This window comes from Chroicocephalus ridibundus, chromosome 3 (assembly GCF_963924245.1).
Source record: "Chroicocephalus ridibundus chromosome 3, bChrRid1.1, whole genome shotgun sequence".
NCBI lineage: Eukaryota > Metazoa > Chordata > Aves > Charadriiformes > Laridae > Chroicocephalus > Chroicocephalus ridibundus.
Genome location: NC_086286.1, coordinates 124,948,738 through 124,968,808, shown reverse-complemented (window position 1 = coordinate 124,968,808; position 20,071 = coordinate 124,948,738). Strand labels below are relative to the sequence as shown.

General features: G+C 42.1%; 1 protein-coding gene across 12 annotated transcripts in view; it reads left to right on the top strand.

Moving 5' to 3' along the window:
- Nucleotides 1-20,071, top strand: part of PKHD1 (PKHD1 ciliary IPT domain containing fibrocystin/polyductin) — a 279,614-nt gene that overhangs the window by 204,302 nt on the left and 55,241 nt on the right. The window contains exon 60 of one of the 12 annotated variants that reach the window (XM_063330667.1): nt 9,550-10,376. The exons of 10 other annotated variants lie outside the window; for them this stretch is intronic. In XM_063330667.1, the coding sequence (XP_063186737.1) occupies nt 9,550-9,599 (50 nt within the window). In that variant the 3' untranslated portion in view covers nt 9,600-10,376. Of the gene's footprint in view, nt 1-9,480; nt 10,377-20,071 lie in introns of those variants that run through there. One more of the 12 variants, XM_063330668.1, reaches the window with a different exon arrangement.

Below are 20,071 nucleotides of genomic sequence, written 5' to 3'. Positions count from 1 at the left end.
AGCTATTTAGAAAAAGGACACCATTTTTAGAGCTTGTGGAATCTTGGAGAGAGCATTTTTTTCCCTGGAGGTAAAAAATAGCTCACTGCCCCCAAAACAACATATCACCTTCATTTAGAAGTCTAGCTCTGGATTTGACATCCACCTCTCTACCTTTCTGTATATAAATGTTGTCTGTGACTTGACCATAAACTTTTTTATCATTGGCATGATGCGGCTACATTTCAGAGTAGTGCTTCTTGAGTTGTGATTTATAAAGCATTGGTGGTCCATGAAACCTGAGTAACTGATGCACACATCACCGATGGATTAATTTAGTAGCCTGTCAGTTAATGTTGAAAAGAATCATTAGGCATCTGGAGAACAGAAGTATGAAGAATGTCTGGCAAAACTGGGTGGCTCGGTCTTGAGGAGAAATGGATGAGAAATTTAAGAACTGCCTTCAAAAATATGGAAGAGTCCTGTGGAGTAGAAAGACATAATTTGCTCCCCAAGTCTATAGAATCAGAAATAATGGCCTGAAATTTCACCAAAGATAATTTCAGATGGTGGGGAGGAAATGTTAAAATAAAGACAGCAAAACATTGGAATAGCTTTTCTGAGTGGGTTGTGGAGTCCTGCGGAAGTTATGCAAACATCCTTAGATGATCCAGATAGACATGATCTTTTCCTGAGCTGGGGGAGAGAATGGATCAAAGAACTTCAGAAGGCCTTTTCTATTTTAAAAATTCTGCAAGGTTGCTCAGTGGTCTGAAGGATCACTTGATGTCTGACAGTGATTTATGGGTCCAAAGGTCCATATTGTAGTGGGAAGGTCTGGTAATTAGGACTTTCTAAATACCGCTGATGAAGACAAAGAGTGACTTCAAGGGATGTAATTAATGCAGAGAGATTCTCTCACAACCCATGGCTTGGTCCCTCTCAGCCAGTCTGCTTGTTCTTGTGGAATGCTAATGCACTTGAAAGGTTGTGCAACATGTAGGTGTAGAATTAGTCCCATGGACTCACAGACTGAGAGGAGTTTACAGCACCAGGGAACCAAAACTGAGGTAAGTTCCTTATCTGGGACCTCTCCTCAAAGCTCAGTAGCTCAGACATCAAGCCTTTTCTCCTGAGGCACTGTTTCATTCTTATGTGTCATTTCTACTTTAGTGATGCCCACAGATCCAAGTCAGTAGCTGTGTTTTATTACTATTAGATAACATCCAGAAAATTTTCTGACACCTTCTGGAAGAAGCTGCTGATACTAATAGTCAATCCAGAAGGCTTCAGGAGAAAGAGAGGAAAGTGGAGAAATGAGTCAGGGACACAGCTGAGGACAGCAGCCTACATCCTACAGTCTTCCTAGGCTTGATGGCTTTTACCTTTAAGGAGACTAGATGCCTGTGTTTATGCAATTAAAAAAAAAGAAACGGGAATTGCATCCTGCAAGTATAACTATATTATTTTCCTCAGATCTTAGAGGCATATCTATAATCCAACCAAACTTCTGAGTGTTAGGTCGCGGAGCTTTACAGGGGAAGCACTGCATTTTGCAACAATTAATTTTGCAGAGGAAGCAGCCTGTTTAAAGACGCCTGCAGCAGTCACTAAAATATGTGTTGTTTTTCAAGGCCACCAGACACACAGTTGGCTAGGTTGGCTAATAAACAAAACAACAATGCAAAAACCCAGCCTCGTGGGGTTTGCAGGAAGAAGGGATGAGAAATAAAATGAGTAATGCTTACCTGCTAGGGGTGGGTGAAGACTATAATTGTTTAGCCCCCAGCAGATCCCTGCAAGGGTTAAAAATGACAAAGATATTAGTTGGTGACTGCTAAGATTGTTGGTTTGAAGCTCTGGGCAAAACACAGACTGTTATTTACCGGACTTGGTCGATTTACTTCTTAATGCAATAATGACCTGTGAAATGAAACGTGAGCTAGACAATTGTTCCTCATTGTTTCCAGTAAAACATCCTTTCATACCCCATTAAACCACCATTAATTCCATTTGAAAGAGAAGCAGGCACAAACACCAAGGGATATCTCTTTCTTTTCCTCTTTTCCTCTCTTTGAGGGACAGATCAAGGCATGTGGATGGCAAAGAAGCTTTCTTATCCATTTTAGAGGGCGTTGGGCAACTTGTGGGGGCCACATTTCTGGATGAGCACTGCAGAGATCTACTAGATTGGTGCCCAGTGGATCGCATTCCTGAGTTTTGCAGAAGAGAATATCAGCTAACTTGGCAAACAGTGTCAATACAACATGTTTTTCTCTCTTTTTCAGTCCGGCTTCCTTAAGAGTGAGTTTTATGTGATCATGCAGTGTATGTGCATATGTAGGTGCATGCCATTTCCCACCCAGTAATTTTTAACCCATTTTCAGTTTCAATCAAAAGTAGTAGATGGATAAGTTCTCAAAGATAATAGACTCCTATAGGTTAAAAAAAAAATTGGGTCTGGGAAGAAAATCACTATCAGTGAACCCTTCTGTCCCCTCAAAAGGGAATATCGCTTGGATACCAAGAAATGCTCTCTGGAAAGAAACTCCAGTTTTGTGCCCTGACTAAAGGAAAAACTTTTGCACATCGGTACGTGCCAGGGAATCCAGTCACAGCACTATTTCCACTTGCATGAAACTGGTTTTCTTTAATTCCTGACTCTTCTCTGTTGTAGCATATTATTGAGTAACTACAAAAAACGTGGAAATATAAAACTGGAACATTTAAGATGTTCAGATTTTATCTGATGATACTAGATCAAAAAACAAAAACCCAAGAATTTTTTTCCCCTTAATCAGAGCTCTAACATGAGGAAGAAAACCAGTAAGCCATCTTAATGATGAGATAGAAATGTTTTTCTTCTGGAGAACATTGGTGAATAAAAGCAGGCAGAAACTGTTTTCCTACTAGAGTTTCCTGAGAGTTTTCCATGAAAAAAAAAAAAAGAAGTGTTTAACCCTTAAAATATTTCAGACAAAATAATTTTTCATTTCCTCCTTTTTTTTTGGGGGGGGAGGGGAGAGGAATGTGACCTGATGTTAGTCAAAACCCAGTTTTCTTTCAATAACAGCACAGAAGCCCAACTTCCAGAATAAATTTTCAGTTAGCTTTAATCACTGTGAATAATTCAGAAATATTTAGGACAAATTGTTCCTCAGTTATACTGACATAAAACCGGTAGTCCCCCATTCTGTCTGAAATTATAAAACCTGGATTATAACATTTTCCATTCATCTATGAGATGTTGTTACTGGACAAATAATATTTCTGAATGTGAGGGATCAACTGATTTATAATCTTCAGTATAAGAGGAAACACTTGGGTGGGATGTTGTGTTGCAGATGTCGCTGAGAGGGCTTTAGTAATGCTTGTTTCACAAAACATGCTGATAAAATCTCCTCAAATTCAGCACATCTACATGTTGAGTGGTGTGTTACATGCTACACAAAAGGAGAGGAGATCTGGAGAGGGTAGAAGTGGGGACAGTTCTGATGAAGCCCAAAGTCTAGCACAAGAAAGTCCAAATCCTCTGACGTTAGGTTAGCCTTCACATTCATCAGTGGCCCCCAGGACGCCCAACCTTGTCTCCCTTCCTTTTCTGCTCTTTCATTCTGCCTGACCTGTCCGAGATCCCCAGCCCCAACACACGTTTCTGTCCAGGACCCCTTACGTCCTCTATCTCACAGGACCCCCAAGATCCTCCTGTCTCCAAAACAAAACTCTGAATCTGTGTCACTTCTTTCTTCCTTTCTGCTATGACTTAACACATTCTCCACAAATCAGGGGTTTAATGCCAAACCTCAACCTCCAGAACCTTCCCAAGCAGCAACCAAACTGTCTTCTTGCTGCCTCATAGCCTTACCTGAAACCTAGACCGTGGCATTCAATCAGTTCCTCAGCAGGTTTTGCTCACGTAAAAGGAGATTACGGTGGATCAGTGGCTTTTATCCAAGAGTACCCCTGAATTTCATGCAAACCACAGTTTGACAGCCTATATTGTAATGTTTTCCATCATCATCCCTGTTTTTCAGTTGCTTCTATTTTATTTTTTTTTAATACTCTATACTTTTGTGTTATTTGCTACACTTGATGCCTTTCTTTTCCCGTGCTAGGTTTATGCCTGGGGTAAGATTTTGTCTGTAAGTTTGCTCAGAAATGGTTCAGCTGCAAAGAACAAAACAGAGCCTTTTTTAGTGTATGGTAGAAAACAAATCTCTAAACTCTAGAACCTATGGGCTTGCAGTAAAGGATTGAAAGTTAGCAGGGAAACAACTCTGAGGTCAGTGAAATGTTTGCTATCCACTGTCCCTGCAAAGAAACTCTGTCCAGAACTACTTGTGAAAATAAACTGCAGAGATTCATTATCTTCCGATATCCTGTGAAAGATCTAAGCTTTGACTATTGCTTGTGAAAATTTCAGTTCCTGCTCTGCTGTCTGGTTTGAAGCACAGACATCAAATGCTCTCCTCCTTTCAGCTGTCTCCAAAATACCTGAGTATTTGGAGCCTTAAATCCCATGTTCTAGTTCCCTTGCATTTCCTCTGCTAGTTAACAAAAGAATTCTGGGCACTTCATGACCCTTACTGCTGCCCAAGGTGCTGTGTCCCTAAGAGGCAAACATGTGTTATGTTCTAACTTTACAGATTAGGTCGATGGGAGCCAAGGGATTACGCAGAGTCATCTGCGGTGGAAGGGAGAAGAGATCTCAAAGTTTAGCCATCAACAAATATGCCATCAACTGCAAATGTGCTGGTTAGATTTTGATTAACCAGCCATATTAGTAAGGCACCTAGCACAGTTTACCTTTTTTGTAGGATTGACATTTTTTTAATATATGCATATCTATGTCTCAGTGACTGTTTACTTATAAGAACAAGTCTCATTTACAAAAAAAAAAAAAAAAAAATCCTTATGGACGGATTCAGTTGCAATTCTGAAAAGAGATGGAGAACGAGAAGTGCAAAAGCCCTTGACATGCACACGGAGAGAAATGGCCTGGGAAACTAAGTCCTTTTTTCTTCCTTACCCTGAAATTCTTCCTACATAGCAGTATTCTGAATCAGAGAGAATCACAACTGTATGTTTGAGTGTATGCAAGCATGTGTGTTTATACACAAACACGCAGGCACTGTCCTCACAACTGTGCTTGGAAGCATTTCATCATTTTTTCCCTCTTATCTTCCAAATATTAGTATTTAATGAAATACACATTTCCTTCATTTATTTTGAACCTACTCCAAGGCCAGCAAATACCAGAACCTCAAATGTTATGACAGGATAGATTCTTTATTGGTTTGTTTTCTTTTCATTCTTTCTGTTTGCACTGCGATTTTTTTTTTTTTTAAAGATTATAGACCCTTATGTTCTAAGTCAAGGAGACTGGCTTCCAACTGAGGTAGACAAATATGTCCAAAAAAATGTCCCTGAGACCCATCCAATGCAGACAGCTGTGTAGCAAACAGGAAATTGAGGAAGTCAGGTTCATCAGAGACACAGGATTTCCTTCGTGGATGTTTCAGATAAAGCATCTTTAATTTTTCTACCCTGGTTCAGTGCTGTAAAAGAACCATGAGAAAAGCAGCAAAAATATGGCTTTGTGGCTTGAAGACAGTGATGTGAATGCAGAACTGAAGGGCAAGTTCTCATGGGGACCATCGCACCTTGGCCATGTTGACATGATCTCTTCCCAGCAAACACACTTGCCTGTCTGTGGTCCAGGCTGAGAGGACATGAGCCAGCTCTGAACTAGAAGCTGTGTCACACAGACACAGAAGGGCAGGACTGGCTAGGGTGGCCACGTTTCCATGTTAATGTGATTACACAGCTTCCACTTCAAGTTGGGCATGGTCCTTCTAGTTCAAACTGTGGGAAGAGCAATCTCAGGTCTGCCTCTAAAGGTCAGTTTGAGTGTCATAGAATCATAAAATGGTTAGAGTTGGAAGCAACCTTAACGATCATCTAGTTCCAACCCCTCTGCCCTGGGCAGGGACACCTAGTGTCCTCCTAGTTTACAACATGCCATGCTAGAGGTTTCACTGCTGGCAGATTTGCATCACAGGAGCCAGCAGGTTCAGCCATCAGCATGCGAGCAGTGATTTATTGTGAGAGTGACAGGCTTCTGCTGCAGAATCACTTAGCAGGTCTGAGTTCATTGCAGAACTCTGCTAAAGCCTTCTCCTATGACTTTGAAGAAGTCACTTCATTATCCTGTGAAATGAGGTTAATTCTGTTTTGTTTTGTTTTGTTTTGTTTTTTCCCTCCACTTACTGGTTTGTGATGGCTCTTGACATTTCAGTGTTGGAACTAAAGAACTGTCTATGAAGCATCTGGTATGATGTGATCCCAAACTAGTTCAAGGCTCCTATGAAACACTGGGAAAAATTCCATACCAGTAATTAACAGTGTCCATGTGGCATTACTAAAGCAGGCAAGCACTTAGATGTCTGCCTGGATGACCTTAGTTTGCCTTGCTCTCCTATTTGTGCTTTGAGGTTTTGACACAGTCTTGCATTACACAGTCACAGTAACAAGCAGGCAGTTTGGACTCATTTGGTCCAAAAAGTGATTGTTCTGGAGATGGCTCAGGGCTGTGTAGTACCACATGTTTGTATACAAGAGCTCTGCCTTATCTCCTGGAGAAACTGAAACATGTGGGACGAATAAGGACTGGAGGAGAAGAAAGGAAGGTCTTGCAGTACACGTGGTCACTGAAAGCCATGTGAGTAATACAGCAACATTAAACAAGTCTTTCAAACCAAACCATTTGCCCACGACCGCATCCATGTCCCCATAGCATTTCAACTCTTGCCTAGATGCAGCCATGCCTGAGCATGGTGCTTGAGAATGCTAGTGGCAGGGACAAAAACTGCGCTGGGGAATGCAGTAATGGTTAAAGTGTGTGGGTAATCATGAGCCAATGCGTGAGATCACATGCTAACGCTATTCGGTTACTGGTGTAGAAGCGGTCTGGGTCATATGCACACCCAAAAAAAAGCTGTAAGTGCAGAAAACATCTATCTCAGATTCAGCCATAGTGCACCCAGGACAGGGACTTAACAGGGCATTTTAGCTAATGAAACTGTAAATGTTGTCTAAGCTTGGTACACCCCAAAAGCAACTTTTCATGTTATTATTACCAAAACAAAACATGCAAGATCTTAATTTGTAAGGAATATCTTTGAATGGATGTTATCGCTTTATCAAGTTCAAAGCACATGTGGTTGACACCATGAGCACCTTGGTATGCTCAGGATACGTGGCATGAGTATTAATGTAATTATTAGTTAAGATAATTGGTTGAAAAGAACATATGAATTTCATAGTGTATTTATGGAGAAACAGATCAGTGCTTTGGAAAAATAGTCACTTCACTAGCATTGCGTTTAAGAAACTCGAAAATAAATATTTGCACCTTGCGTAATTACATTGAATACTCATACTAAGATCATGCCAAAAATATAGTTATTAACTTACTATATAAAACTTTATATGCATTTTAATATACACACATAAAAATACAAAAGATTATAAAATCATCCTCCATTCTCCAGTTGCTGGAAAAAGATACACAAAGCTAGTGAAGCAGCTATCACGCTAAAACGTCGTAAGCTGTTCCGGTACTTCTTTTCTTTTCAAAGAAAAGGTGGTGGTTTTTTTTTCCTTTTTTCTCCTGTATTGTAAGCACGTTTAATTGGCAACAGTACCTCAACCTGCCTAAGAAAACAGGTTGTCCAGATGGGGCAACCTTGCAACTGTAATCTATCTCTGAATGGGGGTCACCAACCTGAGTCAGATATTGGTCCCGCTTGGGACTTCTGTGTCTTTGCTTTATTTCTTTATCTTTTCTTTTTTTTTTTTTTACAGTTCTGGGTAACTGCCCACTAATTTCAGTTTCAAGAGGCCCTATTTTCTGGTTGCTTGGGTAAGGCGAGATGAATTAAAACTTTGGCATAGACCTTACTTGAGAGACCAATAGAGAATTTAACTTCTGTGTTTGACAAGCTAATTGGCCAAGGTTTAAAACCATCGGTTATGCAATAAAACTGTATGTAATTAATTAAAGGGAGCTGATTATTTTCAGTCGGGCTCTGTTCCTGAAATATCCTCCTACTCACTAATAAACTTTGTTCCTGTGGTGTTTTTTCTGAAATTAATAAGCAGATTGCAAAACTGGAATAAGTCTGCCTCACTGTTTTCTTCCCATGCTCACTAGGACACAACTGTTACCAGACTGAAAATGAAGTTTCATCCCTATGAGGTCTATATTGCAAGCACACTATTTTTTTTCCCCCTGTGAGATTGATAGGAGATTGTAGCATTAGCTGATCAAAGGCACTCACTGGGTTCAGGTTTGTACCAAAAGTAAATATGAAGGAAATAGAGGGTACAGCTCTATTGAGTACATGCTCAGTTGAAGAAAATATTTGAGAAAAACAATTTTCCTAATAGGTTAGGAAATTATTAGGGGATTAATGATTAGGGGACTAGAACATGTCTCTTCTGAAGAAAGGCTGAGGGACTTGGTTCTTTTTAGTCTGGAAAAAAGAAGGCTGAGGGGGGATCTTATCAACGCTTATAAATACTTAAAGGGTGGGTGTCAGGAGGATGGGGCCAGGCTCTTTTCAGTGGTGCCCAGTGACAGGACAAGAGGTAACAGGCACAAACTTGAACATAGGAAGTTCTGTCTCAACATGAGGAGGAACTTCTTTCTTTTGAGGGTGGCAGAGCCCTGGCACAGGCTGCCCAGAGAGGTGGTAGAGTCTCTGTATCAGAAGACATTCCAAACCCGCCTGGATGCGTTCCTGTGCAACCTGCTCTGGGTGACCCTGGTCTGGCCGGGGGTTGGACTAGATGATCTCCAGAGGTCCCTTCCAACTCCTATCATTGTGTCATTCTGTGATTCTGTGATAGCTGAGGAGAGTCCTTGACTCTTCTTGGACCTCTGCTACTGATTTTGTGCACCTCATGACAAATTACTTCAACTTTCTGTCCATGTCTTACTCTGAAGTGTGGCCACAGTAAAAGCAGAGCTCACATTGGAGCAGGGCTGGGCTGTAAAGTCTCTGGTCCCTGTGTCTTTGGAGATGGGCACAACTGCCTTCTTTCCATCTCTGGAGAGGGAGACAAGAAAAAAAGCAATAGCAGGACCTGTCAGAAATGAAACCTGGTAGAGTATAGCTTGCTGTGGGGTAGAGGAATAGTCTATGCCTCTTCTTGAGGGCTTTTTCAGCCCTCTGACTCTAAATGCTACATGTTATTATCCTAAATTATTAAAGGTGTAAGTAGAACCAATGAAAGTCATATTTGCATTGCAGAAAAATTATATGATCTCCCCCTCGCTGTTCGAAACCACAGTGTAAGACACCCAGAGATGTCCCTGCTTACTGCAGGGGGGTTGGACTAGATGACCTTTAAAGGTCCCTTCTAACCCAACGCATTGTATGATCCTATGATCTAAGTCATCTTTAGAGAAACTGTTTTGTCCATCTCTCTGTGCAGCACACTTCAGGTGGCTGGTTTGGACCATTGTGCAGTGAGGGAAACCTGCTTTCTCCTCTGCCTCTCTAGGACCCAAGGAGACAAACTTCCTCAGTCACTCAAACTTGTGTCTGAAGTAAGAAGGAAGCCCCATGGAAGTCAGTGACCACACAGAACTGAAAACTTACCTTGCTCTTGGGATCCCTTTCCCTCAGGAAAACATCCCTGAGGCTCTCTGGAGAAAGGATGTGATTCTTCGTATGCCTCTACAGGTCTACAGAGAAAAGAAACCAAAAGTGGCCAGAGTTTAAGTACAAGTGCGGTGCTGCCCACAAACAGGAGTCAAACCCTACACAACTCCAACATCAGCTTAAAAATCAGGGTCAAGGTTTATCATGTTTCTAGTGACTTGTTGAAGGCAGTGGTTGCTTTGGAAAGAATACTGAGGATCTATAGACTGACTTTTTTTCTCATAGCTGTGCCTTCCAAAGCAGCCTTTCAAGAACAGTTTGACCTGAAAGTTGAGCCAATTCCTGGGCTATTTGTTGATGTATCTTGTCTCACCCGCTCTTTTAGCCATTCTAACCTCCAGTGACAAGGCTTCCTGGAATTTGTGTGACTGACAGCTTCTGGGCACAAGATTGTCCTTAGGAATTATTATTAATAGGGAACAATACCTCCATGTATGGCAAACTAAACAAGTCATGCTTATTCTCTAACATATTCGTGTATCAATGTTGGATATTTGCAGGGGATTTTTTTACTCTTCTCCCTGCAATGTGAGTGTGGGGCCTGTTTCAGTAGAAGGCAGTATAGAAGCTAGCTTGTTTACTTTGACCAATTTTACTTGTAGATTATGTTTCCAAAGAAGCCCTTTGTAACTAATAACTCTTCACTGCAACCCTGAAGGGCTCACAAGTTATGGGATGGTGGATTATAGAAGAGGGTGGGTGGGAAAAAGTCAATAATAATACCAATAAAAAAGCCATCTTTCTGATCAAAGCAGAAAATGCTTGAATAAAGATTATATTAAAAAAGAAAAATGTAGAGGTCTTGTTAAAACCTTTGGGTTACTGTCCAGTTATGTGGATTTTCCCTCTAGTGCTTATTCTGGCATTCATTAAACCCTGATAAGTTACATAGAAACACTTGAAAGAATGATTAGAAATGCTATGTGTGAATAATAGAATTGCTTAAAGGGAAATGGAAATTCTTAAAGGGAAATGCATACTGACATGGAAAGTGAACTTGTGTAATTTTCTCATTGTCCAGGGTTATTATCTTATTCCTTTTTTTTTTTTTTTGAGGGTGTTGAATTTGTATGCTTTTATATTCACAGTTTGGGGGCTGCTTAGGAAAATAATATTTCTTTTCACTTAGCTCCAGTGGGAGGCAGTTGTGTTGAAGGTCTTTCAAAAAGCAAAGTCTCTTTTTTCAGGTGCCTTTCTTTGAAAGGTTTAGGCTACAGTTTGTGGGCTAAGCAAAAAAAAAAAAAAAACAAAAAAAAAAAAAAAGAAGAAGAAACCCAAAACAAGCCAGCAGCCCTAACTCAAAGCCAACCCAGATCCTTCCTCAAAGTTGTCTGTGTGACCCTTTATGAGGAGCACATGGTGGTTTTGCCTGTGCTCCCAGTATAGAGTGAGCACGGGGCCACGTTTCCTCAGCTGTTTGATGTCTTTACCTCAATGTGACCTATTCACTTGGACTCAGTGCCAGCCTAAACTCAGCTGCTTCAGCTGTGATCCTCTAGAAGTGACATTGGGGTGACCTTGGGTCTGTTGGTGAAAAACGGTATGAATGTTCCCTGGTAAAGGATATGTCTAAATCTTAAATAACTTCATTAGGAGTTGGAGACCAGACACCCAATTCTTTGTGTCACTCTGGAAATCTCAGTCTGTGACTTGGAGTATCTGGTGAAGGTTCTTCCCACCAGTTAGACATGTCCAAGAACCTGACCATATTAACAGACATGTGATGGAGGACCTAGGAGAAAAAGATGTTTTGAAGTGAGAAATAAAAGTGGATTGTACCATCATCTGAGCAATTTTAATGCTGGATTTCTTGAACTGCAAGAGCAAAAGTCCATCATGCAACTCCTTTTATGCTACTCCTCAGCAGTGCCTCAGTCTCTGTGTGTTTGCAGTGGTTTAAGAGCTATCATACTGCAGCAAATGGGAGTGAGCCAGAAATATTCCTGCTGTGAGGAATTTACTGCTCTAAATGGAGAAAACAAAGGGCAGGAGGGGAAAATGAGGCACAGCCAAGTGTGTGGGTTTTGAGTAAGTCCATGGCAGAGCCAGAAGCCTTACCGTGGCTGTTCCAGTCTCAGTTTTCCTCTCCACCCTCCAGTGCTCTGAGGGAGAAAGTCCTCATAATTCAGCTTCATCCCCTTTTTCACTGGTTAGCTGGTTTGTGGTTAGAAGGTCCAACAGGTCCATCTTGGCAGGCAAGGTCATAACCCTGTCTTGCCAACAGGACTAACAAGGGAACAGTTCGTATTGCAGGAAACAACGGACCCAGCACCTTTGGGAAGTTTTTTGCTTGAGTAAGGGTTTATTGCTTGCTTACTTGGTGTTTCTCTTTAAACAACCAAAGTGTTAGTGCCCGCAATGTCAAGCACTGGAAGGTTAAATCCAAATTAAGTTGTTGCCGCAAGAACATGTTCTATTCCCTTTCTTTACTCTTCATGTTACAGAAATAATATATTAGCACTGCAGAGGCTCAGGCAGAGGGGAACAGAGCTGATCCTGTGGTTGAATTACGAAGTCAAGCTATAAAAGCCCTAATCTAAACTGTGGGATAATGAGATGTGAGAGGATTTTCTGAGGTCCACCGCTGATCACACCATGTTTGTTTAGTAAGATGGGAGTGTTTTCACTGAGATAAAAGCATAGATTTTATTGAGAGAAGTTTCAAAAACAACCTCCAATACTTTAAGCCACAGTGATTTAATGGGACATGGACAAGTATTTTTAAAGCTATTCTGAAGTTTCTTGCTCTACATAGATATATGTGGGTAGAATATTGACATGTCTTTCTTTGCCAATGTTATCCACTGGAATTTGAGAAGTGTTTTTTCTTTGTATTTTCTTTTTCAACGTGTGGTCAAAAAAATCTCTAATTTAAAGGATGAAACCCTGCACCTATGAACTCAAAGTCTGTGTTGACACAACCCTCAAAGAGGGTTCTGTGGAGAAACTCAGGGCTTGGTGATCTCCTCGATCTATCCAACTTTCACCCCCACAAAGACCACAGAGGCAGATGATGGCAGGGTAGAAATACCTGCAGGCTCCCATGGACAGGCAGTCTAGGTGTGCCTCACCATCTACAAAGCTTTCAGGCAGGCTGAGGCTCACCTCATCACATACGTTCTGAAAGTTGGTTTTCCCTTGTTCTCTTTCATTGCTAGTTTATTGTTGCTGTGAGCTGTGGGTCAGTTCCTGAGGGATACCTTGTGGTGTCCTAAGGAGAAGGTATAGGTGTATCCTGAATGTCAGGGTTAGGGTTAGATAAGCTTGTATTTTCAAAGACAAATTCAAGTTCTACTCAAAAGATTCATCTTGCCTAACTGAAATTATTTATCTCACCTTAAAATTGTTGTCTAAGATGCATAAATTTCCCTTGCAAGGTGTTGATTTCTCTCAGCTGAAGGAGCCAAGCTCAGACTTAAGTGCTTGTGTTTAAATGTTTAAACATGTAAGTTAGATAAGAAGCCAGACGTAGGGAACTTTCACAAAGAAAGATTTGCATGGAGACTATTTCCCATGTGGTCAATGGAGATGTTCTCTGAACTGGTTTTGTAAGACTCCATCGTAATTTGGTTGATGAAAATATCGTAATGCAAAACCACGGCCTTCTGAGGATGGAACTAGTCATAGAATCATAGAATCATAGAATCTTCATGGTTGGAAAGGGCCTTTGAGATCATCGAGTCCAACCATACAAACACACACACAAAAAAAAAACAAAACAGAAAAAAACTACAATCTCTGCCACTAGAGCATGCCCTGAAGTGCCACATCTAGACGTTTCTTAAATACCTCTAGGGATGGTCACTCAACCACCGCCCTGGGCAGGCTGTTCCAGTGCCTGACCACTCTTGCAGTAAAGGAATTCTTCCTCATATCTAATCTAAACCTCCCCTGATGCAGCTTCAGACCATTTCCTCTGATCCTGTCATTATTCCCCTGGGAGAAGAGGCCAACACCCACCTCTCTCCACCCTCCTTTTAGTTGTAGGTAGTTGTAGCAGGCAATGAGGTCTCCCCTCAGCTTCCTCTTCTCCAAGCTAAACATGCCCAGCTCCCTCAGCCTCTCCTCATATGACCTGGTCTCCAGACCCCTCACCAGCCTGGTAGCTCTCCTCTGGACATGCTCCAGCACTTCACTGTCCCTCTTGTACAGAGGGGCCCAAAACTGGACACAGTACTCGAGGTGAGGCCTCACCAGTGCTGAGTACAGAGGCACCATCACTTCCCTGCTCCTGCTGGCCATGCTATTCCTGATACAAGCCAGCATGCTGTTGGCCTTCTTGGCCACCTGGGCACACTGCTGGCTCATGTTAAGCAGGCCGACCACCAGCACCTCCAGGACTTTTTCTGCTGGGCAGCTTTCCAGCCACTCTTCCCCAAGCCTGGAGCGTTGCTTGGGGTTGTTGTGACCGAAATGCAGGACCCGGCACTTGGCCTTATTAAACCTCATACAGTTGGCCTTGGCCCATCGATCCAGCCTGTCCGGGTCCCTCTGTAGAGCCTTCCTACCCTCAAGCAGATCAACACTCCCACCTAGTTTGGTGTCATCTGCAAACCTACTGAGGGTGCACTCAATCCCCTGATCCAGATCATTGATAAAGATATTAAACAAAACTGTCCCCAAATCTGAGCCCTGAGGGACACCACTGGTGACCAGCCGCCAAGACCATTTCACCCCCTTAACCACAACTCTCTGGGCACAGCCATCCAGCCAGTTTTTTACCCAGCGAAGTGTACACTTGTCTATGCCATGATTCGCCAGCTTCTCCAGGAGAATGCTGTGGGGGACGGTGTCAAAGGTCTTATCAAAGTCCAGATAGACAACGTCCACAGCCTTCCCCGCATCCAGAAGGTGGTTCACATGGTCATAGAAAGAGATCAGGTTGGTTAAGCAGGACCTCCCCTTCCTAAACCCATGCTGGCTGGCCCTGATCCCTTGGCTGCCCTGCACTTGCCATGAGATCTCACTCAAGATGATGCTCTCCATGATCTGTCCTGGTATCAAGGTCAGGCTGACAGGTCATTAATGTTGGGTTTTTTAGTGAGATGCAGAAGAGACATTCACTCCCTCTGACTAAAATTTCCTGATAGTGGGTAGCTAACATTGAAATTTTGACAGACTCACTGTTAGATCCCTGATCTAGTGGTATGTTGGATGTAGTGGTGAATGTGAAAATAAAAATATATCAGCAATATAGTTGTGGTTCTGAGTTTTTGCCTCAAACATTATGTGGCCTCTATGTTTTGTGTAGTATGTCAATACCTAGAATTTGTGTAATTTTAGTGCTTTTTTTTAATTTTTTTCAAGCTTCTGATAAAATTTAACTTTATCCATTTTTATTGTGAAAAGACCGTCTATTTTGATTTCACGTGCAAACTTGATTTTTCACTTTTGTGTTTAAAGGAACTTTTTTATCTTTATTTATTTCCCTTATCATTCTTTTTTTTTTATTGAAAGTAATAGTAAAAGGAAGACCAAGATAGTAGTCCCACAAATAGTGTTTGAAATTAGATACAACTGATGATTTTAAAATACTTATTTTGTTAAAAAATCAGAAAATTGAATATTGACATGAAATCTTTTGATTTTCCAAACTAGGAGATGGTCCTGTGAGCGTGAGCACTTGGGAACTGTCATTTCCTGTGTTTTTTTCTTTTGTGACTGATTGATGTTGAAAAAATTGAAAGCTCTGAAGGCATCTTTTCCTTCAGCTTAAGAACTTGAGGATGGAAGGGGTTTTGCTATCAAAAGATGTTTCTAAGACATCTTCTCTAACCCCATTAAGTGAAAATAATAAGTGAATTAAAATTCTAGGATACATGAAGGCAGAGGTGGAGGAACACATCCGTGGTGTGACTGCACAAGTCTTGCTTCCACAAGAAATCCAGTAAAAAGATTCATCTTCAACTAAAAGAAAAAAAAAAAGATTTCAATAATAATACTTTAAGATTCACATTACCCATTTTAAAATAACAGACCTCATCATATCCTGACATAAATATGTGCCGGTGTTTTTGAAGGACTGACATGTCATCCCTGACCTACATGTGCTCTTAACCCCAGCGCTGTCCTTCCTCCTGTTTTACCAAGCTGAAATTACATGTTTTATTAGAACTCAGGTATGACTACGCTCCAAAATGAGGTGACTTTTCATCTGAGGAATCCTTGGAAGATCTGCTTTCAACCTGTTCCCAGCCACAGAGAGACTAGCAGACCTAGCCATATGTCTGTCTTGACCCCTGCAATATCAGAGGGAAACCTCACAGTGGGTTCAAGGCATGCACGTTCACTTATGTCTTCCTGAATCTCCCAAACAGAAATCACCTGTATCAGGGAGTGTGTATATGTCCTGCAGCCAAAGGGAGAGGAGGCTCCTTGCTGCAAGTCTTTATTTTATTCACCCAAAGTCTCTTTATTCTCATCAGCTTGCACTGAGGCTACTAACTGGAGTTTCCCTCCCATCACTGAGGTAGGCTAATTAAATGATAAATTTTAAGTAGATTGGGCTATTGCAGCAATGCATTGGGTTGACTGGTTGAACTGAAGAAAGTTCCTTCTTTTGCCACCACATTAATGCAAAAGGTGTTCAGCATTAAATAATTCTGCCCTCCATTTTGTAAACTGAAACCGTTCTTAGTTTTTCTGCAAAATATTGCCAAAACTGCCTTAAGTGTGTGTATTAACTGTGGTGTGGCGTGTGTTTGTAATATCTGAATAAAGCATGCATACACATATATATATATATTTACATTGAAAAGTGGTAGATGGATAATGGGATTCTGCTGTCTTTGGTGTGCAGACCACCGAAATAGTGAAGACATCTCTTTCTTTTCTCCTGCTGTCCCAATCTCTTTGGTCACCATCACCCCCCCTGCAATCCAGTGATCTAAAAAACAAGGACTGGCGGTGACAAAGCATCAGGGGGAGGCTAAAATCCGTGTGGCATGTGACATAGAGAAAAGGTCACATTGCCCTGCATCAACCCTCTCTTAAGTCAAGTTAATTAATGGTTCTTTTTTTTTCTAATGCAACTGGATGGGCCTCCAGGCAAAGTGCTATTTGTAATGGCACCGCATTCTGGAGTCACTCAGGCTGATGCTGGCTATGCTCCTGCATGTCTCCATGTCTTCAGGCCAGGAAGCACCAGCTCAACCCTATACTCACTTTTCAGGTGTGCACATTGCTCCCAAGTCACCTGGCAAAGGATGACAATGACCCTGATTTAGGTGGCTTTCCATAGAAAATCCAAACGGTAGCATGAGTGCCATGAAACAGAGCAGAGAGAAGATGCAACAGAAGGCTCAAATGAAAGGCCACAATAATTTCAGTCTTCTTTGTTGTAGAGGCACAATGGAATCCTGTCCACAGCAGCAGAGACACTGGTGGAGCACCTAAAGAGGGAGGGAGACTGATGTGTCCAAGATGTGTCCATGGTCCTTGTGAGGGCAGCTCTCAGGCTGGGCAGCAGTCCCTGTCTCTCTCATCAGCTCTGCCTCCACCTTGGCTGGGAGATGTGTTCCGCCCTGTCCCTTCTGTCCTTGTGCACAGATGTATGTTGGCTGAGGTGATGCTCCTGACACTGGACCTGCTTGGGGTCCTGCCGAGAGGGCTGACCTCATGCTCCTGCTATTCTTGCTCTCTGCAAGAACACAGACTTGGCCCATGCTTCTGACTCCTGCTGGCATTGATGACTGCTGTGGATCAACTGTGTCTGTCCGTGAGCTTGTGCTCAGAGTAAATGTTTCCGTGCACACCTTGCCGTATTGTTAAAGAAACAGCAAGGGTTTTTACTGAGGTTCACAGTTCTCAGTCAAGTCAAAGGCAGATAACAGATTGTTCTCTCCAAAGATCACAGTTGGCAGAGTCCTGGTGGTGTAGCCACTCCTTATCTCATCCCACTTTTCCTCTTGTATTTGCTCAGCGTGTCTGTAAGAAGGATTTCTACAGCTAGCTTGTTTTTGTGAGGCTTTATGCACTCATGTTTCACCCACTGTTTCTCAGAGCATCTTGATTAGAGGGATGCCCATGCATGATGAGTTGAGGAGGGGGCTTACTTGATGTCATCATACATCAGACTGTTTCCCACAGTTACATGAGGCCATAACCTCACTGAACTCAGAGATTATGACTGACTATTGAAGACCAGAGTTGGGTGCAGCTGCATCAACCCAGAGAGATACTAGCTGAGTAGAGACAGGAAATTATTCCCAGATTTGCTCCTCTGATGACTCCAAACCGCCCAAACCCATCCTCCTTGTATTAATTAAGCTGCAGTGGGTAGGCATGTCTCTCTTCAGCTGCTGTCAATCTATTGCTCATTTCCAGCAGGGAGATAACAACTAGGAGGTGACTAGATTGTCCCTTCCTTCTCTTCCACTCCAGTTTGAAGCCTGCTTTTGCAACAAACAGAAGGCACACAGCAACAGCTTTGTTTCCTGCCTCACTAATAATGGTTTTAATAATTACCTCAAATTGGTTTTGCTCCACTTAAATATTTTTCTACTGCAAGAAAACATCAGCTCCATCCTTGTAAACTGCTGAGTGAACAGTTATAGTTTGTTTGCAACACGTACGCAACGAATTAAAAACATCTTAGCGTGAGAAAATCCAGCAACCTCCATCAATGCCAGGAGATGGCCAAATATTTCAAACAATGTCTGCTTGGTCTTTGCCTCTGGGTATGAACTGTTGTCTTGGAGTGCCCAGAATTAATACTGGCTGCAGGTTTCCCTGTTCATTTCCTTCAGCTTGAGCTACCTCTCTAACTGACGTGGCCTGTGCCCTCTGTTAAATTTTGTAGGTAATTTTGTGGTCCCAGCAGTGCTCTCCAGGGGCAGAAGTTAAGGTGGATTGGGGCTATGCCCATGCTAAAATAAATAAAGTGGTGGCAGACCACGGACATGGAAACACAATCCTCTGCTCTGCAAAAATGCTTACAATAGCCCCTGGCATGCTTTTGTCCTGGGCCAATTAAGGCTCTCGCAAACAATTCTTGGGTGCAGTTTGGGAGTTAAAGTGGGCCAAGGAACATTCCCAGTTGGTCTGTTGGATGAATCCATCCTATTTTGAAAGCTGAGAGAGTTTAATAGATGAATGCAGCCAGACCATGTCAGTTGGCCTCAGTGTCTGGGAATACTCCTGGGCACATTTAATTTACTAGTGAAGATGTAGCCAGAATGTCTCTTCAGGACCATTCATTACTTATATATCTGTGTTGAAGTCGATTTTTTTTTTTTGCACTAGTCTGATTGTATCCCACTGCCTCTGGTTTTAAAGCTCTTATTTTTTCTTTTGGCTGCCATAGCTGATCTGGGATGTGATCTGCTGTCTTCATAAATCTGCACTGTGTCGGTTTACTCAGTCTTCAAAGATGCTCAGATTCCAAGAGCTGATGTTTTGGGGTTTTTTTCCCACTCTGAGAGGATTAAGCAGCCCTGATTATAGTCAATTAAAAGGCATCCTTTCTCTTTTTCAGCCTATGTGTTAAATTTTTTGAACAGTTTTTTGTTCTTTTCTACCTTTTTAGTTACTCTCTGATATTTTAGATAGTCAGCACAGTCATTGCTGACTCTGTACAGGTATGGACAGCTGGGTAGGAAAAATCTGCTGATGTCCACTTCATTTTTAACTCTACGAGTGCCTCCATGCTCCTGAGCTGCTTGGAGCAGGATATGTCTCATAAGAACAGTGGGGAGCGTGGTGGTACTGCTCTGCAGTACCAGATGTGGCTGCAAAGATCTCAGACCTTCTGACTACCTTTGTGCTGGTAAATTACTAAGCACCAGAGCCAATTTTATGTCCTTTGGGTTGACTTTCAGTGTGGCCACATACATAATTATTAAGCTCCTTTATCCTCCAGACCAGCCTGGTTGCATCCAAACTGAAAAGGTCGCAGATCACGCTAACCCTCAGACAGCTTCTAGACACTTTTTTGGTCAGTGTTAGTTGACCTAGACAAAAAAACATGCCAAGCGTTGTTCTAGGAATGTAAACTATGTGTGACTGAGTACCGGGGCTAAGGCATAAGTGTAGACATAGCCTCAGTGTATCTCTTTTTAGGGCTGATGGAAAATTTCTGTGTCCCACTGTGTCCCAGAAGGCAGAGTTGAGCCTGGAAAATGTATGGTTTAAGCTTTTGAGATTTTTCAGCATGGGCAGCATGTCTAACATGCCATCCCTACTCCAACCCTAGATGAAGAAATGTCTCTGTGGCGGTTCAGACATTTATTCTGCTTGTATTTTTCTGTCTTCTGTGCAAGAAAGAAATTCAGCCCACCAGAATCTCAGGTTTTGTTGTTGCTGGCTGCAGTGTTCATAGCTAGGTTCTGAGATGTTTTGTCCCTCCTCAGTCCTCATTGGCA